This window comes from Centropristis striata, chromosome 15, assembly GCF_030273125.1.
Source record: "Centropristis striata isolate RG_2023a ecotype Rhode Island chromosome 15, C.striata_1.0, whole genome shotgun sequence".
NCBI lineage: Eukaryota > Metazoa > Chordata > Actinopteri > Perciformes > Serranidae > Centropristis > Centropristis striata.
The window spans coordinates 17,182,214-17,208,779 of record NC_081531.1 but is presented as its reverse complement, the minus strand read 5'-3'; the positions used below and the strand labels follow the sequence as shown (position 1 = coordinate 17,208,779).

General features: G+C 40.5%; 1 protein-coding gene across 3 annotated transcripts in view; it reads left to right on the top strand.

The window, feature by feature from the left end:
• Window positions 1–26,566, top strand: part of tmem132e (transmembrane protein 132E) — a 358,154-nt gene that overhangs the window by 241,612 nt on the left and 89,976 nt on the right. For 2 of the 3 annotated variants that reach the window (XM_059351344.1, XM_059351345.1), the window contains exon 2: window positions 2,690–3,656. In XM_059351344.1, the coding sequence (XP_059207327.1) occupies window positions 2,690–3,656 (967 nt within the window). Of the gene's footprint in view, window positions 1–1,473; window positions 2,081–2,689; window positions 3,657–26,566 lie in introns of those variants that run through there. The other variant, XM_059351342.1, reaches the window with a different exon arrangement.

Sequence of the window (26,566 nt, the reverse complement as noted above, 5' to 3'; positions counted from 1 at the left end):
AGCAGATGCAGGAGAGAGAAGCAGTACCGAGTCAGAGGCAAATTGCTTTAAAAACTAAATTACCATTTAAAAAAAAAAACAGCAGCAAGCTGGAAACCATTTTGTTTTGGGCTGTTTGGCCAGCAGCAGGTGCTTGTGGAACACATGGAGACACATTTCTTTAAGAGCCTTGCTCAAGGACACTTCGACAGTAGTTTCGGAAGCCGGGGAAAACGTTACACGTTCGCTTTATAAAGTCCCTGCAGGAGATTCAAGGTTTCTCTGCGCTCTAGGCTACAGCTGCCTCAAGACATAGTGAGAGAGATGGAGCAAAGTGGTCTGTAATGCTGCTCCGATTTCGTCTTACTTTTTAAATGCAGCGATAAAATCATAAAGAGCTTCGACATTAACATTGGTGGGCAATCGAGGTGTATATCCTTCTGCGTGAGGCCCATATTCTATCTTTTCCTGAGGCGGGGATTGGTAGTAGAGCCTGGCAGTTTTGTTATGTTGTCATGTGACTGGTTAAATATACAGTAACGGTGGGAGATTCTGAGTTTGGACTCGGGAGAACGAAGCAGATGGCGCTCTGGTAGAGCAGCCCTTAAGGAAGTTTGTGGAGTGCTGTGCATATTTGTCGCTTTTAATGTTGATCAAGGCAAGAGCAGCTCTGCTTTCCAAACACACACACACACACACACACACATTCTTGCGAGGTAGAGAGCTTTTGGTCGATAAAGACTAGACAGCCTCTAAGTAGCTTCTCTCATCATTATAGTTCCTCCAGCCTTCTCTATGGCTACGATTGCTCATTTGTAAGTGCGGGATGTTTCCCCGGCTGTGGCTTCATCTTTTGTTGCCCCCACTGTTTGCTATTCAGTTTATGGGGCCCACACACACAAACACACACACACACACACACACAAGTGCACACACATCCATGGATCCCTCTCTCTTTTATTATGGGAATTCCAGGCACATGTGAGTGAAGCAGGGAGGCAGCCCAAATACCCCTCCCCCCCTCCGGCCGGTATCCCCTCATTCTCATGGATTTCTCATGGGGCTAAAGCAGACGAAAAGAGAGGGGGAGGCAAAGGAGGAGGGAAAGAAGGAGAAGGAGGAGGAGAAGGGAAGGAGAGCTAGGCTAATTCATCAATAATCTTTACCTAATCCCTCCCTCTCCCCTTCTCCTTCTCCTTCTCACTCACTTACTCTCTCTCTCTCTGCCTGGAGGCATTCAAGCAATACATCCATCCCCCGCCCCAACACACACACACACACACACACACACACACACACACACACACACACACACACACACAGCCCTTAGACACACTATTGCATGCACACACATAAGAGTCTGCCTGAACACGTCCAGAGGGAGAGGATGAATCGAGCTGGAGAGTGTTATTTCTTTCGCCTCCATATGTGTGTGTGTGTGTGTCTGTGTGTGTGTGTGTGGTGTAGGTCGAGTCCTCTGAGGGCTGTGTGCCTCAGCTCTGACCGGGAGCTAAAATGGTGATTATAGACTAGAGACTAGGTGTGGCAAGATGGGGCGGCGTCAAAGGCTTTGTCTATAGTTCCCGTACAGCCCACCAACCGGGAGGAGGCTCTGCCTGTCTATCACAGTCTGTCCCGGAGCCATGCACAGTCTGGGATTGAAAGAGCTGCTGCGTGGGGCTGAACCACTCTTAAACCAAGACCGACGCCACGGGGAATTAGACAAGCACAAGTTCAAGAAGCTCGATGGAACCTTTGTAGCCAGATAGAAGAACATAAGCAAGTGAAGATCTGCCAGAGCATTGCTGTTTTTCTTTTTTTTCCACCCTCATTTATTCTTCTTTTGCAACTCATGACAAAGATTTTCTGAAGAGAGAGCAAAAAAGAAGGCAAACTTCTGTGGAGTGCCCGCTGAGTAACAAACCTTTTGAAGAGGCTTTCCTTTTGGGGAATTTAAAAAGATCCTCTTGATTTTTTTTCACATTTAAAGGATGCGATTTCAATGATACAACCATTTGGAATATGGGACTTTTAATCTATGATTTGGACCATGGGGACAGGCAACTATGTTTGTGTGCTCAGCTCTGGGTAATTCTGATAAGTATGTCACATTTATTCTGTTTGTTCTACCGTGATTTTGCCCTACTTTGATTTCACTGCTGTAACTTAGGTGTTAAGCTATGTTGACTTTTTTTTCTCAACAAGTGCAATGCAATATGATGGATAACAGTGTGTGCACTATTCAAACACGAGTTTCTTGTTTTATTCTGTCGCTTAAGTTTACATCCATGTCCCTTGAGAGTTTGTATCTTTGTCATTGTTTTAAGATTTAAAAGAGTTTTGTGTGCCTTCCTGTTCAAATGGTTGGATAGCCAAACACTGATTGAATGTGCTAAACATCACGTGTCATGCACCTTGACAATGTGAGCGACATGTTTCACCATAAAGCCTGTGCCATGGCTGTTTTACATGTATTGACCAGTTATCATCTGATTAGTGTGTGTTGACCTTCTCCCTTTTTCCTTTGCACGGCTGACTGAGTAGACCTCTGTGACTTCCTGCTTCTACCTCATTCATCATTCTGATTCATTGACTCCTCCTCCTTGTTTCTCTTTTTTTCCCTCCTCTCATGTTCTTTACTTTACTTTACTGTTTAAAACAGGTTGTATTTAAATGTTTAACCTCTCTCTTCTCCTTCCTCTCTTTACAGCTCTTGCAGGTAAAATATCTCCAACCAGCTCAGATGCCCTCCTCAGCTCCTCAGCAATGACAGCCAGCCCTTCGCCACCCAATATCTACCTTCCCGCCAACTTCAAGATGTCCAATGCACAACTGGCTTTCTTCTTACGGGAGGCTCAGATCACAGGACAAACAGTTGGCGGCAGCAGCAGGAGCAGCAGTAGCCCCAGCACTGGACACCCGCTGCAGCGCTCTGAGAGTTTTGTGGTTTTCCAGACAAAAGACCTCCCTGCCATCAACATAAGCTTTGGGCCTTTCGCCCGGGACCAGGCCCTGTCCAAGGAGCTGCTCCAGCCAGCCAGTCCACTGGATATTCCGGGCCAGCTGACAGTCAACTGGAAGGTGCGGGCCTTCATTGTCCAGGCACGGGTCTTCTCAAACAACCCCACAGTCCAGGTGTTTTTCTACATTGCTGGCCGCGACTGGGACGACTTCAAGGCTCAGGATAAGCTGCCCTGCGTCCGTCTGCACGCCTTCCGGGATGTCCGTGAAATTAAAACCTCCTGTCGCATGAAAGGCAACCTGGCACAGTGCTTGGCCCAACTGGAGCTGCCCCCGTCCTGGTTTAACACCAATGTAGCACCGCTGGGTCGGAGGAAAGGCTCCAGTGACGGGCTGTTGGATGGGCTCACCAGTGAGACCCTTCAGGCTGAGCTCTACTACACGCTCCACGGGCCCAATCTGGATGGGGAGTGCAGTGAGGGCTCTGGTCACAGGGGTGGTGGTATTTCCAGGGGAGAACCTCTGTCACAGCACCCCCTGCTGCGCATTGGGAGCATCAGCCTGTACCAGGCCAGTCAGGAGCAGCTGCTGGTGGACAAGCAGTTAGACAAGAACATGTTCCTCAGGCTGCCTGAGAAGCCCCTGAAGCCTGGAGAAACCCTCAAAATCTTCCTCTACTTGATGCCCAACTCCACTGTAGAGCAGTTCACCCTCAAGTAAGTCTGCTATAATGTGTGCTGATGACGTACAGTGTGTGCTCTGGCTGCTTCCAGGTTCATTCAGTTGCATCCTGAATGTCACATTTAATGTGTTTATATTCACACATTCACCCTTTGGAAAAAAAAAAGTGTGATCAAGCAGAAGGTCATGATGAGAAATTTCCTGTTTCCATGCAATCATGTACACAGGAGTTATTGATGAATAAATTATTTGCCTGGTTCCTGGTAGACCTCATCTAACATTAATAATTTTCCTCCTGTCATGAACTACCGTCTTATATCTCCCTTTATAATTGCGCTAACACATAATCGTCTGCAATTTGTTCAAGGCTTAGCCTTAAGGCTGTAGGACTGCGTGTAAACAAAGCTATGCAGTGTAAAAGCAGCATCTTGTGAGGTCCCCAGTGGACAGGCTTATTAGAAAAAAAGGATTTACATGTCCAAATAGCCCTCCATTAATGGAACAATTATCACAGCACGGGATGTCTTCATTACAGTCTTGATTATCAGCCTCATTCAAAGGAGCATAATTAGATAAAGGTTTTCAAATAACCTCAAAATTAATTGCGGCATTTTACTATAGCATATGATCATCCTGTTGCCAACATTATGTAATACCAATTCATGCAATATTCTCAGTCTCGAGCTTTCCAGCACATGGGTTGCGATGCCATTTATGTTCATTTTAGGTCTAAAGAGCCAAATGAGCATGTAATCACATATTTCATCCTTCTCATTAATTTCTCCTTCACTGAGCCCAGCAATGTGCCAGCAGTAATTAAAGTCAGGTAAGATAAAAAAAAGCAGGAGACAGGGTTAAAGTGTAGCAGCACTGTACAGTTCACCTTTTGAAGTGGTGGCTTAACATCGAGAGATTTAGTTTTTTTCTCACAGGATCGAATGAATAATTTGCAGTCAACTGCTACTCAAAGCAGTTTGTGGTTAAAAGCCCAAAGCATGCACTGTTTGACCAGGTAATGGCTGTGGATCACATATTGAAATGCTTTGCTACAGTGCCCTGTGGTACTCCATGCTCTGTCATGGAGTCTTCTAGCAGAGAACACATTAAATCCACAATATGGGCACCAATATTATCATTGAATTTTTAAACATATATTCTACATGTGCTGTGTTAATCTAACAACACTAACTGCATGTTTCCTCTTCACAACAATAACTCTCAAGAAAAACATTCACACAGTTTGTTAGCCAAATATTTAACAAGCCAGGTGAATATTTTCCATGTTTAAATATAAGTAATGCGAATGTCAGCAGTAGTGAAAGCAATAAACTCTATCTCAACATTAAATGATTTAATAACTTCTACCATTAGCTATGATTAACTATGAAATACTACTAAATGAGCATTTAATGCAGTTGACTTCTAGGGTGCTGGAATAATTTAATTTAAATGTATGCAATTTGTTTTCATATTGAAAATCTATTCAAAATGTCTTCATTTTATTAGCATATAAATAGCAAAAGTCAATCAAACTAAAATAATATAACTTTAGATAGAACCCAACTGTTCCAGGGACATACTGCACATCCAGCAAAAATCGCAAGCTTACATTCATGTTGAATTAATATATTGTAAGTTGGATGCATACTGTAGATCTGTATGCTGGAGATTCATCAGGGTTGGATGAACCTGCTAGGGCACCTCGAGGGCAAAAATGAGCCGTGGGCCCTGTTTGACCCCCCATTAACCCCAATCTCACCCCTTACCACTATCATCACATTTTAAGTTGATATGGTGAACTCTCTCTTTTAGCTCTGTTTTTGGTCCCTGCTAATACCTGAGGGGAATATTTAGCTGTTTAGCTGCTAAATGCTCCACCAGTTGGTCTCTAACTGTGTTGATTTGGTGCTGAGTAGGTAGTCTACAGTGGTGTACCATTTTTCAAAATGTATTTTTGCTGTAAACAGCTGCCTGCTGTGGCTGTAAACGATACTATGAGAGCTGTAATAGTGGACCAAAAACATAGTTGTGAACTGGACTGATAATTAATGAGCTTAAATTCACTGTAAAGTTGGGTGATAGTTAGAAAATGCACAATGTAATATATGGGTTTAAAAAAAAGACCAATATTGGCTTTCAGTTTGCTTGCTGATGTATTTTCTGTTTTCTCTCTCACTCCTTCTTCAGCTTAGTCATCTCAGCTTTAAAATATTTCCCACAGAGCGTCAATATTCATTTTTTTCTATTTTCTGCCATTATTGTGTTTCAGAAGGACTATAATGGCTGTTACAGTAAATAATATCTGCCGATGTTAAACTTCTGAGTTTGACCCTCTGGTGCTCAGGGAGCCTGAGGCTCAGCTCATCTCTCCGTCCCTGCAATTCTTTCCTCTGCTCGTTTGCCAACACGGCATTCAGGGTTAGAGAATAAATGATTATTTGCACTTGACAAAGCTTGAGGAAATAAGTTTTTCTGTGCTTATAGGCGTGAAGGCAGCCAGAAGAAGAGAAACACAAGGAACCCAATATTACCGACTAACTCAGCAATGATGATGAAACACACTGTAAATATGATTGTTGTAACTGAACCTCTTACAGACTGAAATTCAGAAATTAGAGGGGTATTAATTAAGCATCAATAAATCAATAAGCTCCAAGGGAAAACCAGTAGAAATGGTTTATTTATAGTGATTCTTCACTTTTGAGTTAGAGGAATCACTATTAATAAACCTAAACCTCCAATCTGAGCGGCGAAACAGTTTGTGTATTAGCTTCCTTTTTACCTGAAATATTTATTATTTTCATCCTTTTGGAGGTACAGGAGCTCTCAAAGATCAATGCCAACATGTTTAATCTAGAAGCAATAAGTGCAATTTTTCACTTTTCCTTTTTGCGATTTCATTGCTTTTGTCTGGTGAGAAGCCTGCAGTGTTTTTTCCAACAAACGCTGTTGTGAACAGGCAAAACATTGATTAGGTTTTTTTTTAACTTGCAGACTCTTTTGATAGAAGGCACTTCTGTGTAATTTCATGAATAATCAACAAAATGAAGCAGACTCCTCAACTGAAGTGATTACATTTATTATTTGCAAATAAAATAAAAAAAACTCAGAATACATTATACTTCAAATGATGGACAGTTCCACTGGCTCTTGATTTGATCTATGGTTCAAAGGCTGAACCATGATTGGCTCCTAATCGCTCTACTTCTTATTCCTAACTCAGCACCTATGGACATTTGGTCATGACCCCTTGGTCGTTTTTTTTACACACTAGGTACTCGCATGCATGTGTCTGGATCAGCTACCACAAAAAGACAAACAGCCAGAAGTGTTGGCATTGTACATTTCTGCAAATTACAGAAACGCTGATCTGCAGGGTCTTTGCCTACAAAAAAAATGTAGGCTTTGTACGTACCAGTTTATCACCAACTCTTTTTATTTTTGTCAGGTGACCAAGCAATATGATATTAAAACCCATGTAGGTCCACCATTGGGCAGGATTAGAGATGCATAGGGTCCAACAAACCTAGGACCTTTAAAGTGGAGACCAGTGTGTATGCCCCATTGATGGAAGTTATGTCCAAACCTTAATCAAAGTGTTTTTGTCTTTTTCAGTGTTTAAAGCAGTGACCATCACTTGTTAACAACATGTCGTAGTTGTCACGTGTTTGCAGCATGTTATAGAAACCGGTAGTCACGTTTCACATCGAGATCAGGTTCAGAAACATTCATATTTAACATAGTTTTGGATCAGAAATGTGAAGATTCAATGTTATCTGTGGTTTGCAGAAAAGTACAAGGCCAACAGGGTTGACAAAGAATAGAATGAAACTTCATTTTCTACTCAGGACGCCATTACTCCACTATATCTTTACATAGCAAATCATTGTTTAGTTAATGTTCTGAATGCCGTGTACAGCACCTTTAAAGATTTTCACTGTCCTTCTTCTTGTAGTCAGACTAGAGTGCTCCCCATTCATTGTCTCAAGTCCCCACCCCCAGGAATCCCAAGCATTTGTCTTCACACCGTCAGAGCAACATTTACACTCCTTAAGACTCCCCCTCTGTAAAATGTATGATCCAGTGTCAGTCATAATATTCTGTTCTAACAACGCTGCATAACAGCCTCTGTCTGACACTGTTCTTCACTTTCACTCATGTAGGCCTTCATGTGAGATCTAGATTACAAAATATTACATTAAATGAGCGAAAAGAGTTGCTGTGGGAATCTGTCAGTCAGACGTGGTGTGACAAAGTTACAGTGAGGCTTTGTAGTACAAGCTGAAGGCTTTGTCATATCCCCTGCCTCTTGAAACATTTAGCTGACCATGTTAGCATCCGTACACCACTGCAGTTCTTAGGCGGGCTGCTGCTCTGAGCCCCTCGCAGGGATGGAAATGAGGAGTGATAAAACATTGGAGTTAAAAAGAGATGGGGCAGGGAGAAGAAAGCCTGGTTCAAGCCTCCTGAGTGACTCGACTCAATAGGGTGTGAATTCAATAGTTCTGGAAGCCGACCGTCGAGTCGTCCCTGCGCATCGAGGAAGACGATTAAAGATGCAATAAGAAGCGTCTTAAAAGATGAATTAGAAGGCCTCCTCCTCATCCTCTGACTCTCCCTTTGCCTCTATCAATTTCCCTCCTTTTCAGTCATCCAGCTTTGAAGATCTTTGACTTGTTATTGCAGATGATGGCGTGTCAGGCAGACAGAGGGCAAGGCCTGGCCACTTGTGGAATCTACTCTAATTTCCCCACAGCCACAGCAGCTGTCAAAAGTGTGCATTGTGTGTGCCTGCATGAGTACATGTCATATAGTCAGATGGGGAGTAGCTGTGCGGTCAAATTTGGTTACTATGGCAATGTGCAATAATAATATGCATTGCTAGATTTAATGTTATCCAGCATGCTGTGCTCGTCATGGTGCAGAATGATATTGCTTTTACGGATGGGCTTCTATTTGCATTGTAAATGTCATTTTAAAAAATGATATTTTTAATATTGCTGTATTTTCTACCCACCATCACAGATTACCACAACAGTGTCTGCATCAATACACAGCTCATGAAAGGTGCTTCACTCATTATTATGCATGTCTTTTACCGAAAATTGTTATTATATTATACAGAAAGTTATATTTTTTATAGTGCAATTTTCGTTTGTTTGGAGTTAATAGAGAATTCCGAATTGGGCAGAGGATTTCAATGCCACACCAGTGAATACACTCGTTTAATGAGAAGTGATATCAGAGAAGTGCAGCAGACAGAAGCAGACACTTTTTAGCACCAAGGCTAACAGCAAAAAGCTGGTAAAATATCAACGATCTCACAGGGTGCCACTTAAACTGAGCTGTAAGCTTTGGTGGCAAATGGCTTAAAGTCTTTGCTGTGTTTATTTTATTTCACTCACTCGTCTGGCTTATGAGCTCTATTGACAGAATTGTATTAACAGCACAGAAGCCAGATGATGTATGTATATAATAAATATCATATGATTAAAATCACGGTCAGGGGTTAGAGTTACTCAGGGAATACTATCATTAAAAGCAGCTTTAGATAGCAGTTTACTAGTGGTTTTGTAAAGCCCCGCCAATCAGTTTTTTTTATATTAATAATAATTCAGTATAATATAAAATGTGTCTCTTATAGTGATGGACCCACAGAGAATTACCAATTAGCCCCCTTTATCTCATTTGGCTTTTCCCACCCACAAATGCAGCTCTTTATTTCCACCTGCAGCAGACAGATGTTTTTGACATAAAAAAACTCAGTGAATATTTAAAACATAAGCGTGGCTTCTTACTCTGCTGTCACTCTTGGCTCATGGGACTATCTGTCACAGCTTCAAGGACACATAAGCAATTTCCCCACTAAATACAAAGCTTTGGCCAATGAATCATTCTAATGCCTTGTGATGTCTTTATAGTATTTTATCAGTTCTCCCTATGCATTGGTAAAATTGAAATTGTAGTGGCACAATTGACACAGTAGGTCATTTTTTTTAACCCATCATTATTCGTCCACATTTTATTGAGAATTGGCGTTGTTGGCTATTGAAGGGGGAGATAGCAGGTCAACAATAAATGTCACACATAAGTGGTGGACATCATCCGAAAGCTGTCTGGTCAAAAATATCTCATAAAAAATTACTTATATAATCAATCAATTAATTAATAAACCTATTAAGGTGTAAAAGGGTTCAAAAGATTCATATTTTTCTTTCTGAAGTCAATTTGCATGCCCATAAGTTGGGTTGATAGGGCATGGAAATGGATTGTTACACACATTTGGTGCTGAATAAGGTAATTTCTTTAATATCAAGAATGGATAAAAAATGGTCAAAAACCCTTCAAGAATATCACATCAATACACCAAGATCTTTGGAACAACACAGAAAAATACATGTAGATTCCATTTTCATCCAGATATCATGACACCAGAGATCACATGACCACTTTGAAAATTGCCTGCCCAAAAAAAAAAAATTCAGGGTAATTGTCAAGTCAACACTCCTGTGTGTCTGCTTTACAATCTGACGGATCATTGAAACATTTGAAGCATATATGTCATCATTCCATGTGTCACAACATGAGCTTGTATCTGTTTGCCATCTGTGAACACTCATAGCTACATTTATAATTCAGCACAAGCACAAAGGCAAGCATTAACTGTTGCTATTGATAATAAAAAGATCACTGTACGAAAAACAACCTTACTTTGCCAAAGAGCTGCAGCTGTTAGACAGCCAGGCATAATGTGATTATTGGTCTATTCATATGGAGACTTGGTTGCAGGATATCAAAGGGTCATGGAAGTAGCTTAACCTGAATCTGACTTTAAACAGCAGCTGGGTCACTGCATGCATGTAAAAGCAGTCAATGATGAGCTGTCAATTTGGTTTTCTGGTGACTCACTGACATTTTGACTGAAGTAAACAGCCTTGTTGCTATACACACACATGAACCATATTCATATTATTCTTCATGTATGTGCACGGTTCATGGCTCCTGGAAACAGTGCAGTACTCCAGAGCCCTGGGTACAACATGCAGTATTCAAATGCCCTGGCTCCAAATAAAGGCTGGAGGAGAGAAAGCGCAGTGGAAGCCAGGGAGAGTGACCCACATTCAGCAGTAGTGGCTTCATCCCCGGCAGCTAGATGGTTTGCTTGCGCCTCATAGGGAACACAGCAACTTCCTGACCTCAGCCTCTGCTTCCTGCCAGCTCTGCGGTCTCCGCTCCGCTCGGCGTCCCACGTCTCATCGCCGATGTCAGTGTCGGCTCATCTTTTTCCCAATGCCTTGATGGGAGATGTCAGCACCTCTCACCGTTGAGCGTGCGCACATTCAGATCATATGACTCTGGAAGTGATGCCGCTGCCGTGGGCCATGTTGTCACGACACATCGGGTGACATGGAGAACCGATGTTTATCAGCACTCATCTCTGATAAAAGAACGGGGGGTCAGGAGAGTCTCGCTCGCCTCAAAGTGCTTCCACTTTCAACAAGAAGAAATGAAATGAAGCCACTCTATTAGGCCATATTGATCTGCACCACCAAGGCTACTTCCCCTAAACTTTCCTTTCTTCTTTCCTTCATTTCTCCCTGTCCTTCATTCCTAACAAGTTATTTGAGGTCGAGCAGCAGGGGGGAAAGTATTTACCATTGTGAACTTTAATGTGTGTGGATCCCCTCTTAAAGGCTGTTGGCACAAGTCACAAAAGGGGGATAAAGTGTATGTGCCAAGATTTTAATGAAATGGGCTGTTTTGAGCTCGAGTTAGTTTTTTAATGCTTAAAGAAAGTTGCGTGTGTCAGCTTTCTCCACCAGGCGAAATGCAGATATTTATGCAGGTTTATTCCACTGCTTGGCTACCACTAAAGTAATTCAGCCCTTTTCTAACCTTGAATGGACGAGCTGAGTAACTTTGTTCAGGTAATTCTAGTTTATACGCTTGAGAGATTCTTATTTTAGACCCATATCTATTGAGGGCTCTTTTAGTATGCTCAGCATGTCGCTGAATGTTGCTCTGGTTTTGAGACAAACAAACCAGAGCACAACCAATTAAATCAGACGTTCTATCTGACTCAACTCAAACCCACAAAGTTCACCCGTGTTAAGTATGCCACTGTAAACTCATTAGGTTTTTTACACATACAATATCAGTATATTCCTATTTTTTCCCTGCAGCCTGTTCATATTCACAACATAGCCAGCCTCAGTTTAATCAGCAGATGGATCCCATTTTCATCGGAGACCACAGATTTGTGCACTATTACCATGACCAGTGGCTTCAGCTCTTATTCATTAACCTCTTCAACCTTACTGGACCTGCCGGTGAGCTCATTAAACATGTTGTGGAGACAAACATTGTTCAGAGACACAGACTGTAACGTTCTCAGTTTCCAAAGCAGCCAAATAAAATGGCATAAAAATGTGCAAGAATGACATCTGGAATGATCCAACTACTGCAGAAGAAGGTATAATCAGCATCCATTTTCCCCATTAACCACTTAATCAAACTTGAATGAACTCCTTTCCGACATCGCTAATTGTGCTGGACTTTTGTGATGTGCTCAGGCTTTGTGGGAAAATCATCTCGCACACATTTTTCACAATTTCAAACCGTATGTTCGGTGAGGAAATTGGACAGTTTCATCCCAATCATCTATTCCCATTGCTAAGTATCAGTGTGCAAGCCTTTTTGTAGTCTAAATGGCTTTCATTAATCTTTTTTTAATTAATATAATGTAAAATACTTCCAAGTGCCGTTCATTGAAGCTTTCTGCTCAGTTCTGTCACATTGGTTTGGCTTTTGAACACTTCCATCAAAAGTTAATCTACAGATTGGCAGTGAAAGCTCTGCCTCTGCAGAAATGTAATTTTTGAGCAGCTGAATGTTTGTGGTAGTGATTGGTGACACGTGCAAATCTTCCTTTCATATTCTGTTTCATTACATTAACTTCTTTGCTTAAACATTCAAGTCGCATGCTCATATCGGTCTTATGCTTGGGAAAGATGGTTGATCAAATGTCTGTTTGTCTGACAGATGGATAAACACAGACAGACCTGGGGATTTTCTGTACTTTTCCGCTTTTTCCAAAGCATATTTGAATATTGCCAAATCCTCCTGCAGACTGTGGTGGTTTATAGAAGGAGCCTGAGAGACAAATTGACAAAAGCTCAGAGCTCCTCATTTCCAAGGTAATCAAACAAGCAGTTCCTCAGGTATATAAAGGAAAAAATGTGTTTTTCATTTGACTGCACAGGCTTACGTTAACTGTTTTATCTTTGTAAATTCATTTTCCTGCGCTCCAAATGAAACTGCAAATCTTTCCATCACCAAATGTGTTTGTTCTCTATCCAAACACATTTCTTAGTTTTCATGCGGACAGCTTTATACTCAGTCTTAGCCTCCCAGAAAATGTGTCGTGCTGCCGCTTCGTCTCTGCAGGAATGCAGAGACGATTTAATTTGCCGCCTCTTTTCTGCAGTCTCCCAACAAATTATATTTATGTTCATAATTTGGTCTGTGTAGTCTTTGACATCTTTGTCTGTAAGATATGTTTGCATAATAATAAAATTAGACAAATTAGTCTCCTTATCCTCTTAATTCTAATTTGTGATTTCAAAATAAAGTTTGCATCTTTGTTGGGTTGATAATGGCCAAAGAAATAGAAAACATAAAAAGTGTTAAGTTTTTTTGATAGCTACTTACTACTGGTCATAAAAAGTTAAAATGGTTTTTGAATATCTTCATGTTATCAGAAGGTTAATTTAACCTGACCTGAGTGGATCGAAATTCCAGGATGATCGTAATGTTATTTTCTAATTGTGAAGTAAATTGTGTCCTCATGTCAACGGTACCATAAAGCACATCTGGATTGACTCTCTATGGACAGATAAGACGGACAATTAACTTTTTAAAAACCAAAATGAGCTGTTAATTCTCAAAAACCCTGATTAACAGCAGTTGTGCATTAACAGTGAATCAAATTACCCTTCGCGTCTGGGCGAGACTGATTAATTCATCAGCAAGCGTTTGGCTGCAGACACTGCTGCTAAATGTGCTCTAATCAGTGATTGAGTTTAAGGAAGTGTTGCTTTTTTAACACCGCTGAATGAGTGTTGCATAACTTTTGCTCAATAAATAAATGAGTGACAGAATTTGTTCACTCTCTGGTGCTTTTTTATCACATAGCAGATTTCCGTTCATGATTGGATGACATTCAGTGAGGGAGATGCAATAATGTGGAAAATCAGACCAAGGGAATATGTGTAGGTTGATAGGCAGGTAGTGAGGCATCTACCCTGTGAGGTTATCATATTTCTCCGTCAGCATCACATTTCTGTCCCCCTTCCTCCTCCAATAGATCATTTTCTACCTGCACAAAGCAGCTCTCCTCCAACACACACAGCCTTATGTGGTTATCTTCAAAACCTTTAGGGGTTTAGGGGACAAGACTAAGATAAGCCATATTTTCCACTGCAGTCAGCCTCCATTTACCTGTCCCACCCTCTTTCATGTTGTCACACAGAAATTGGCTAGGTTTTATTACTATCTCTCCCTCCCTCCCTCCTTCTTTCTGCTTTTTTATGATGCCTGCCAACAGATTTGCCGAACCAATCTGTAGTAATAGACACGGCTCTACCCAGCGTGAAGGATTGTACTGCCCAGTAGGCTACAGTTTCAAAGGAAGCAGTGGTGTGGAGAAGTTGCATCTTCCCCACCACAACTAACTTTTGATTTTAATGATGTACTCTCTGCTTGAGAGTGAGTGTTCTTCACAGCTGTTATTTGCAAAATGAACTTCAAATCTGGTACACAAAGATCAAGAGATGCAGTCTTGACTTCTGTCCTGAGAGAGGGGATCTTTAGGTCGTATACAGTTGCATTCAATTCTTGGGACCTCTTGGGTAATTGTGGCTTATTTGACAAGAAGAAACGACTTTCAGCTTTTACAGTGTATTGATCTGGAAGGAACAAAAGCGGCTTTTATGTTTCAGATGGAGCGTTTGAAATTCCACATGTAGTCACAGACTTGTATACACTGTAAACACGGATGCTTGAAGTCACAACAGAGCTGAGAGGGAGGAGTGAAACAGGACTCAGTCATGAGGCTCTGTTCATGATAAACTATTGAAAGCAGAGCCGTGCCATTCCACACCAGTTTAATGCACTTTGGCAGCATTTCTTCGCCTTTTACGCAGCATAATGGGAGTAATGGTAAATGAAAAATGGTTAAGATAATGCATTGCGAGCACATGGGAAAGTAGCCAATCTCAATGGCAGAAATGATAAAGACATGATTGAGTTAATGCATATTCATAAAAAATGGCAGCCATCCAGGACTGCTAATCTAATGACTGTAAACGCATGAATTGGTTTTTCCACTTCCCTCTGGTTGCACAATCCGCATGATATGCCCCCGTCACATTTTAACTCTCATCACGTTTTCATTTGAAACACAGCAACATTAATTCTAGCTTCTGCAGTGATGTACTCCAGCGGCAGAGAGCTTCAAACTCGATGCACGACACGTCCTGCCTGGCAATGTAGCATATTGTTCAAGTGTTTTGCCAAACAATCACATAGACGCTCCTATCGCCTGAAAGTTTTCATTCAATTTTCCATCACACTGAAGGACACACTGAATAGCTTGTTTTCACTTTTGTGTCACAAAATTGAAACAGTCACATTTGCTTTTTTTGCCTGGTGGAATTTGACGTCAAATTGTGTTTCAGCCCAGAAACCTCCAAGTCCAGTTGGCATGTAGACTGTAACTTTGATCCACACTGGGTCTTTTTAAGGGGGAATTTAAAATGAAGGTCCACAGTAAGACAACCTTTGTCTGGCCAAGACAAATCTGGACTCCAACCATCACTTTACAATATTTCCCAGGTGGACTAACCCGCAGCTATGAGATAGGCCAGGTTGCTGTTTCCGAGAATGCCAGCCATCAGTAAATATCACTCCTCTGCTGGGCTGCAGGAGCTGCAGGCTGCTTGGCTCCAGTTATATTATCATACTTCCTTCCATGCATGTTTAGTCTAGCTTTTTCTCGTTTACTGATTGATATTATGACTTGAACACAGATCAATACTGAAAGATGCATAGAGAACGAGATGGAACTAAACAATTTGCCAACATGAGTTCATGTTTATACTGTTTGCTCATTACTTTAGATATCAAATGATTGGTTGTTAAGGTTAAACAATTGTGGAACCTCAATTGAAATAACACTACTGCTACTTTTTTAAATTAACATTTTTCAAGCAAAAATAATCAATAGAAGCTAATAACAATACTGAAACTCATGTTTAAGTGTAAATGCTTCTGCATTAGAGAGGTTGACTTGAATATATATTTTTCAAAAGAATAATTTTCAGAGAGGTTTTTCATTTTCAAACATATTCTTGAATTGAGGCATATATTAATATACCAGGCTTTACAAATGCTTTCTGACCGCATTTACATACCGTGCAATCACAAGGTTAGCAGTGCAATGTGGGCTTTTTTCCTGTGGGGGCCATTGCTTTTGTAAACATGTATGCCATAGTGGGAGTGAAAGGGAGTTCAAAGACAGTTCCATAGTGAGGTGTTCTTGGCCACCGGCTATTGCTTCTGTGTCTCTTTAACAGCATAGGATGATGTCTAACAGCTGCAAACTGCACTGATATGTGGTCAGTATTATCTGCAACAGCAGTTTGATAGCTTCGCAGACTGAATGCAGCTCCGCCACCCACCTACCTGCTTCCTCCCCCCTGCACAGTGAAGACCAGCTACTTATAACACACGTGTGAAAGCTTTTTTCTTTCATCTTATTTCTTTGTTCTTCTCGGGGGAGGAGTGGGCTCCAGAGTGGAGGTTTCTGCTGCTCGAAGGATGTTATGTTAGGCTGATTTAAATTATAATAATTTTGAGCACACTCCTCAAAATTGACGCCTCCCAGCAAACTAGGACAGATTTGTTATAGCCATTTGCTATGCCCTCCCCATGCTCTTTAATGGCTGTTTAGCACTCCAGCGTCATTCAGCTATGCACCGAGTCATGAACTCTCACACGTGTTTTTCTTTTTTTTTTTTTTTTTACATTTAAAGGAGAGTGGTTGGTGCGTCCTCAAAGCATTTGATAGCGTTGGCCGCATTGAACCTCCCAGTTAAAATGGACATACATTCATTTTCAAGTAATCTGCATGAAGAGAATTGGTAACCCTATCCAAGAAACACAGTTCTCCTTGGTGGTTAGGTTTTTGTGGTTGGCTTTGTTTACTCCTCTGTGGGAAGTGTTTTGTTTAAGAAAGCAATTCTTCTTGTTGTCGCACCAGAAAGCATCCTGCAGCAGAGGGACCAGAAGAGACAGAGAACACTTGTTATTTCAGGCTCAGGCTTGAAGGATCCTCTCTAATTTTATTTTTTGCCCTTAACGGAAAAAATTTGTTTTTGTTTCACAAAACATTGATTAGATCTGGACAGAGAATTAGACCATCCTCACCAAATAAAGGCCATGCGGTCATCTGTGTAAGCACTTATTACAACAGTTTACGTTTATTGATAGGTGACGACCTCTAGTGGCTGTGGTAATTACGACGGGAGGGAAATTAGGAATCAAGGTGACATAGTATAATGAGCAACAAAGTCCACATGGGAAAGAAGACTGGTCTTTGACCCAGGAGACTACTGCTTAAGCCTTGTGTGAAACCAAAGGTTAACATTGAGTTTTCTTCTTAAAGATTAGTTGTTTTTTTAACCCTTAACATGGCCTTTTCCTAATTATTATCAAGTTGATCTTCACAACATAAACCACATGTTTAAAACTATTGTTAAACTGTCAAATAGAACAGTCATACATGTCTTTTTAGGAGTCACTGGCAAATATCCTGTTATGTCGTTTAGGTATGAGGATGTGGTCAGGAAAATTATTTTGCGAACTGACCTTTTGGTCGAGATTTAAATTATTACAGTAGCACATTGAGTTTTTCTATGTGGATATATCTGACATTTGTGTTTTTGTTTCTCCTCCAAGTAGAGGTGTGTTGCTTGTCGAGTCTGTGTGTAGTGCTGTTCCCCATATGAGCAATTAACTGCTAAAAATATTTAAAAAATAATGGAAAAACAAGAAATAGAACACAGGTTGGAAAAAAAACTGAATGTTCCTTTTAATTGAGATCTTTCACCCTACAGACCATTTACATCATTATTTTCTTCCCTCATTAGCAATGAGTGCTATGTAAGAAAGTTGCTGGAGAAGGTTTTAACTACTTAGTATTTGTATTGACTGCAGTTAATTACTTGTCCATCAAGATAGCCTCCATTAGCTCTCCACCCACCCACAAAGCAACACTTAAGGACTACAATAATCACTGAGTAGTGCTGCCCACAGACTGGAGGTTATTTGAAATGAATTTGACACCTTCCAAAGATTTATGACTTTGACTGTTTTTGCATATTTAAAGCAATCTACGCAGTAGTATTTCATCTGAATATGACTGTTCTGAAATAAATAAGGGTATAATTATCAGAGTGCTTAAATACTCCCTTTCTGCTTGGTATCATTAATATCCTGCATGATACAGTCAGATAGAGTGGGCCAGGTGCTTTTGTATGTGTGATTACTTGTTGTATAGATTTTTTGTCCTATATTCTGAGTAGCTATATTCCAAGATCATTATTATTTACTTTACACAGCAGCTGGATTCATGTCTTCACGCATGAATTGTCAGATAGCACAAAAATCCATCTTGTCAGACATCAAGTAATACATTTGTATCTGAACCCAGGAGCTACGCGCAGATACAGGTGTGGTTTAGACGTGTGCGTTGACACTGAGAAGCCAATTTCCATTCAAAACAACAACGGCTCCTAAACAGGTCAGCGTAGATGCCGCAATAGGAAAGGATGTTGATTTTCTCTCGTCTCGCTTCAGCAAGCATTTAATTTACCAACCGGCTTCACTGGTAGTGATAAAAATGGGAAGGATGCTGATTGGTCTGTGATAGATGGATGGTTCATCCAATCACCTGCAAAGTATTTTTTGGGAGTGCTTTTCCTTTTCCAAACAGTTTTGTGGAACAATCCATCTGGTGCATCAGGTTACACTGTTATCCAATGGCAAAGGGAAATACCTGCTTGTGATTGGCTGCCTGTTGTCAAGTCATGTCTGGGGACACATTAATTATATTGTATATTTGATCAGTCAACCGTTTAAACATTACTCAATCTGATACATATTAAAAAACTGACAGTTGTGGTTTCATGCTTCATTACCAGTTAACTCTTAATGGAAAATTAAGAGTTAAACCGACTACACAAACATAAAGAGATAATGGTAATGTAAGAAGTCTCCTTATTACTTTGTTGGTGCTATTAGTGTAATACAGGACTCAGCAGAATAAGTACATTTTCCTTGTCCATAATTTTTGTATATCTGAATTCCTTATCATGCGTTACTTTAACCTAATAGATAAAACCCAACAAAAGTGAGTTTTGTCTCTTCATTTTCGATGCAGTTTTCACCACGTATGCACTTGAATTTTCCTTGCAGCTGTTTCTCAAATTTACAGGCAAGAAGCTTCAGCAAAGCTGATGTTTTGTCTTTTAAGTCTTGTCTGTTCTCCCCATTAGCATTTTTTCCCCCTTTGAGATCAATTTAATGTGGTTCGCATTAAGCTACTTATCTCATTTTTAATGGTCCCACAAACTAAACAACACAAACTCCAGGCTCTTTAGCTAAACCGCTGGTTCATAAACTGTTGCTTTCATTAAAGTTCATTAAGTGCGTCAATATAACAGAGAAACACCTGCATTATCAGCGTCTGGCTACACGAAATTATTGGAAACGTGTCAGCCAATAAGAATCCAGAATTCTCAGTAGCGTATCAATATATTATATTGAGTATTGAAGGACTTCATAAGCCATTCTCTCTTTCACTGTTTCCTGTGAGCGGAGCTTTTATCCTGCCGACATGTGCTAATTACATGTAGAGCACCTGTCCTTTGACTCCCAGTATTAATCTTTAACATTAAATAATTGCTATAAAAATCTGTGTAATGGCAGTATGATATGTGATATAGCGTAAATCCCTCCAGGGAAACACCCCTTTGTCATGATCCCCTGCCACCGCTCCTGCCTCTACTCCAACCCCCTCACACGCCAACCTGACATGTGATTTGTCATTCACTTACACAATACCTGCCACCGCCGTGGAAAGCTGATAGCCTAACCCCATTTGAATCAACCCCTTTAATCCCGAGAGATCCAGGCTTGAAGACAGACAGAGTCGTATTTATTGCGGTGCAAAATCATTTTGACAAGAAAATCATCCATTTGGCAAAAGAGCGACTGATACTCCTACTTCAGTAAAAGTATTTTTAGCGAGGTCGGCTGTGTTAGTCAGACAGTTTGATCGAGAGAGTGAAACAGCTGAGTGTTACAGCGCACAGCAGAAACGCATCAGCAGTTTTTAACTTTAGAAACATATAGAGGTATGTAGTAACGTGCATGCAAACGTGCAAAGGTGGAGTGTTTGAATACAACAACTGCAGGAATCACGTGCGGATTAAGCAACAACACTTTATTGATTGTACACAGTTGTACACATTAATGTTTTAACTGTATTCTCTGCTGTGTGTTATGTTATTCAGCTCTGATCCGTATGTGCATTTAGTGTTATTCTTTATTTTCATTTCCTTTTTTAGGAAGAGCTAAAGGTAAAAATGTTAATCAAAATAATGAACACACAATTGGTAGTTGGGAATACTTTAATTGCTGCTCCTCATTGTACAGTAATTATAGGCCTATAGTACCTATGTTAACAACCAATAATCAGAATGTAGTATTTTTTTACATGTTCCCATCATATGTATAAAATACCATTAAACAAGTCTAATAATTACATTTAACATAGGATTGCACAAAGAGTGGGGCAATTTTTGCTTTCCTCATATCAGATGATAGGGGATTATAATTCAAAAACATATCGCCTTCGGATCAAATCAGGATTTACTATTCTTTTATAAAACACTGTTACCAGGCAACAAGCCTAAGCCGAGCAAGGTGCCTGAATGCATTTGCTCAGAATATTAGCACTTCATTTACTTAAGGAAATTGCTACATGTCACCAGAAAGGGGGTTAATTATTCTCTCCTGCTGAATCCTGAGATAGACACAGGCATTGAAATTGAATTCATAGTGAGTGGCAGAGGATTGTTTGGCTTCAGCTCATGTTCTCTCACAGCCGCAGTGAATGGCTCGTGTAGTAATTCAGCTCTCACTGCCCAGAACATCACAGGGTCCCTTTGTGCAGCAAAATGCCATTTTGGTGCTCATCTACTGTCACAACTGAGTATTGAAAAACATGATCTGTAACACAGAAGTGTCCTGTGATTTAAAATACTGTAGGCGGAATAACAACTTAGTGCTGCATCCGTGGAGAGACAAAGTGAAAACGCAGCATCATCTGTAACTCTAACTGAGGCCTCTTAAGTACACAGCATGTGCATTAACTTGTTAAGCAGCATCAATGCCCCTCTTATCATGTGCTGCAGTTAATTGAAGCCTAATGAAACCAGCAGACCGAGGTGGCTGAGGATGTGGAAGCTGCTCAGCCCTCAAACAGTCTGTTTTTTTGTTATTTTTTTCCCTGTCTCTCACTTTCAGTTTCCCTTCCTATCTGTCCTCACCCAAGCAGGCGCTCGACTGGGCTATGCTAGTGGACTTCAGAGAGTTCAGTGTGGGAGAGCAAGCCAATTGGAACTGACAACAGGTCCCCAACACCTTTTCTGCCCACCTCTTGGTGTCGCGGCTGTTGTGTGTGGCCTCCCTCGGGGGGGCCGGCGTTATCTAGTGTGGAGGAAGGCGAGGGGAATAGTTTGTGTTTACAGAGCTCAAACACCTGGGCCCAGTGTGTATGCCACCTATCATGTTTTACAATGTGAGAGCTTCACTGGGCAACATTTTAATGCAAATATACACCCCTCAGTGAGTGGGACAGAAGAAAGACAAACATTTATTCCCTACAAATTCCTCTAAATGTACCGTTTTATTATTTGACTTAGTATTGATCGCTTTAACACTGATCCATCACATTGATTTTGTGTCTAATTAAATCCAGCTTGTTAGCTCGCCTGCTATACTAACAGCAACTATCATTGACTTGGTGAAAACACATCTGATTTGGCGCTCTAACATAAACACTTGTGTGTTTAGAAGCAAGCCGAATTAGTCACAAACCGTTGCATGTAAACTCTGGCATAATTGCTTTGCTTCTTGTATGGCTGCTTGTGTTTACACAACATTTATCATTTAACAACTTTTTTTGTTTTTGTTCAGTTAAAAATGTAATGTTTATGTTTCTTAGAGTTTCATAAAAAAGTTGTTGTGTTTTGGTATCAGTGGCAAACATAAGCTGCGGCCATCACCTGACCCTTCTAACTACCTAATTTCCAGCATTAACATACATTTATTTATTGTTTAAACAGTCTTTTATAACGCCTTACCACACGTTATGAAAATGATAACCACTGAGAATGCCCATTCAGTCATTTGAAAGTTGCCTGGCAGGTGTCCTAAAAATGAGTTTCCCATCCGATTAAACTGCATTGGCAATAACTTTTCGAAACAAAGACCAGGGTACTACTGTTTGCCTCTTGTGTGAAACCAAATATCAATTTTGAGTTATTAACATAATAAAGATACCACTTTTAAGCCAAACTATGATCTTTAACTAAACATAACCAAGTAGTTGTGTTGCCTAAATCAAACTGTGACAGTTTTATTATACTATTCCCAATTTCAACCCGTAGTTTTTTTTCAAATCACAACATCAACCATGTGTTTAAAATTTGATGGTAATCCAGGAGAAAATATGTTCCCTTCAAAATGTAATTGAGAGTGCAGTTTTGATGTATAGGAATGTAATTTTTAGGAGACAGGGTTGTGCCTGAGTGTAGTTAATCTTTAAAGTCGTATTCTTGATTTCTGTCATTGCTGGGGAGGTTTTATAGCACGCTGCAAATGCACAAATGTAAAGCTTTATTTTTAGGTTATTATAATAACTGCACAGCACATTAAAGTGACACAAACTGCTCCTCCTGATGCACAGCACTGAGCATTCCCAAATGTGTCTCCCGTTCAGTTAATCAACATTTATTTAACATTGATGCACTGCTTCACACAGTAGTTCCGCAGAAAAGTTCAATTCTCAGCGGCCACCAAATCAAACTAACTGAACAGACATTCGGCTCATTGTAATTCATAAAGCTAAATGGATGGCTGGGAAACCTGCACATCTAATGTGTGTGTTTGCTCTGTTAAGTCTTACCTTTTTAGTGCTTTTTAGTGCTACACCACCTTATCACGCAGCCGGGGAAAGCAGCATACCGTCACAGCCCTTTCATGCGCTAAAATGCCTGTAGCAGTGTGTTGCATTACTGTACCATCATTCACAGTGCAGAACACCTCAGACATAAGTGTCCAGGTGAACAATGAATGCATCCATATTTGTGCCATATGCAGAGCGTGGCTCCCAGCCAGGAAACTACACATCCAATTTTATCTTTAGCTGCCTTCACCTCAGCTGTGCTTGTAGGCGTGAGAGGAAAAGGAGATGTGAACTTGACTTTGATAGAGGTCTTGGTACACAAAAGAATATGATGTTCTATTTTTGCACCCTACCTCTGAATGCCAAAAATACAGCTTGTTGTGTGAGAAGTAAATGTCGGGCCACTAGCTGCAGAGCCTCATAAGCTGGTTGGTGAGTGCCTGATGGTACATAGACCTCAAATTGTCCTGGCAGTGACTGCGATGATGGGTGATGTTTTTTAGATGTTCTTTCAGCTCACTGCTCTCGTGTTTTCATGCTTTTGAAGGGGGTGAGGAGGCTGGCTGTTAATGTCACTGTCACTGCTAATATCGACATGCTTTATGAACACATAATTCAACAAGGAACATGTCTGCTGTATATGAGTGCGTGCGTGCTTGTGTGTTCATACTCAAGCGATTTCGAGAGTGTACATGTGTATCTATTAAAGGTTTTGGGAGAGATACAATCGAGATTCAGACCCAACTCTTCACTAACACCCCCAGCCGTTACAGTCCTGGCCTTGGCTGATTTTGCTGAGTTTCACGTTCCTGTCTGAGATTTATTATCTCCTACCCTGGCTGGTATTTTACGGTTTAATGACCAGCAATCGCTCCCATCATCAGGGTCAGTTACAATTACATCCACTTTGCCTCTGCTCAAGCAAATGCAACTTAGTTTGCTGCCTCTGGGATCCTTTTTGGTTTAGAATTCCAGAGTGCACTAAATGTGCTATGACTATAGATTAGAAATTATTTAAAAAAAAGATTAAAATCCAGATATTTGAGCCCCCTGGACATTTCACCCAACTGCTGTGCTTGTTTATTAGCTCTCTAGTTTTGGCTTTGAAATTGTAAAGGAAGCACTCAGACTGGAGACTGGATGATATTTACAGTTTGAACTAAACAGCAGCATCAGCTGTGGAATATCAAAAGGTCCCAAATCACCAACATCCATGAATTAAACAGTGCATTTATGTCAACACTAGGCCTGTCAAAGTAATTAAATGTCCTCTCAAATTTATTGTAACGGCACTAATTATTTTACCGCATCAATGCAGGTTGTGTTATGATAACCCTTTGTCCAAAGTTGGATGGCAATTAGCATCGACGGATAGAGAAAAAGGTGTTTTGAAAAGGCCAGTTCAGCTACAAAGCCCTGCGAGATGGGTCTGTTGACAAGACCAAAGCTACTTGCACTTGGTTGAACTCACTGGAGACTATTGGACTTCACGCAGCAATCACAGTTATCCTAGTTTCCATATAATTAGAATAGTACATCTGTAGTTCATGTTCATGTTCTAATGATAATGCAATTCCCTTTGGTTAAATATTTATCTTTATTTAACAAGTAAACAGAAAAGTGATCATCGGTTGACAGCAAATCACTCTGACTAGCAGTGGGTGTAACTCTAGTTCTATGATTATGCTCATAGCCCTCTAACTACTGTGTCGTTAATTGGATTCCAATAATAGATCTACATACATTTGCATGAAGAAAGCATGTATTTCCACTCCTGTGTATTATACTATATTTGAGAAATCTCCCTTTGAGGTACATTTTGAACAGATAAAAACATGTACTATGGACAATCATGCATTTAATCCTGATTAAGTATTTTAATCAGTTACCAGCCCTGGAATACATGGTTCTCTCTCTATTTAATGACTCCATTTTCATGTTTGAGCCTTCAGTGGCCATGGCTGTATGTGGATAATTAACAGTTTCCTACTTAGCCTAAAGTCAGCACCAAATTGGGGAAAAGCAGCCAGTGTAGGTGGATTTCAGTAAACGAACAAATTCATCTTGAACGTGCTGTTGAGTGTAATTGAATATATTTTTTAAGGAACATTCTGGAAAGTATTCTTCTGGTAAGCTTGTGGCTACCACGCTACCTCTGTCTCTGTCACTCTCTTTAATCCACACACACACACACACACACACACACACACACACACACAAACACAAACACAAACACAAACACAGACACAGACACAGACACAGACACACACACACACACACACACACACACACACACACACACACACACATTTATCAGCCCAAATTGCTTAAACTCTTCCAGTAGAAAGGACTGTCCAAAACTAAAAAGGTTTTTTGATGTATTATCTTCCTGCTCATCACTCCTTACCTGTCTCACCTTCGCCGTATCTGTTTTTCACTCGTCTTCACCTCTATTATCTCTGCTATCTCTTCTCCTCTTCTGTAATCTATCCAGTAATCGCCTCCTCTCCTCTCCACATGGCAGAAAACACACTACAGTTATTTTGACACCAGAGCCGGACTGACAAATCATTTCCTTTAGCAGCAGCATTCCAACACATTCATGTTAATTTGGTTTGGGCAGACACCGGGGGACATGAATAATGAGTTAGCCCTGGCTGGCCCTGTTTCCCTGCTGCGAAAGCCAAGCTCGGGGTTGTAGAAACACTTTACTTTGTATAATTTACTCCACGAGCCTCATGCACACAACCGCATACATAAACACACTCTCACACACACAGCATGAGGATGCACACATTACCCAGGGTGGCCTTGATAGACCTCTGTAACACAGCACATCCATAAAAAAAATAAATGAATAAATAAAAGTTAAAAAAAACAGCGCATCCATAAATAAAGTCCAGCATAGGACCCAAGTTCAGCTATAATGGCACTACTCTTGTACAACTGAATGAAGTTTAAACACATTTACATCCTCAGATATTATAGCACATTTTTGAAGTACATCACTGATATACCTGTAACCAAGACTTATAGTAGAAGCATAGTAGAAGCAACAGCTACTTTTAAAGGAACAATCCAACATTTATTTCGTTGTTGAGTAAGACGTAAAGATCAATATCAATTTCAACTCTGTGTGATGGAGTTGCAAGAGACAGGAGACTTGCTCTTTTTTTAAACCACAAGAGGAGTAAGACAGTACATTCAATTGGTTTCCTCTTTTAAAGGCTTCCTGTTGTGCTCACCTCCCCCAGGTGGTTTCACAGCCATTTTCACTGCCAGCACACAGCCTGTTTAAGAGCATCTCTCATTGTGCTACGTATTCCATTACTCAAATTAAGTATTGTATTCTAAATACTCTGTATATAGAATACAATATCCTATATAGTCAGACCTATCTCCCAGTGCTGGAGAGATAGGTCTGACTGCACCTTTTATGATAATAATGATAAATATCTTTATTTATGGAGCACTTTGCAAAACACATGTTACAAAGTGCTTTTCAAAGACATGTTAAACTGACATTATACAACAGATAAAAGTAATGTTAGTGTAGTAATACTTAGGCTGTCCAATAAGAAAATGACAACATTCTGTGCAATTAAAAGTTCAAATAAAATCAGGAAAGGC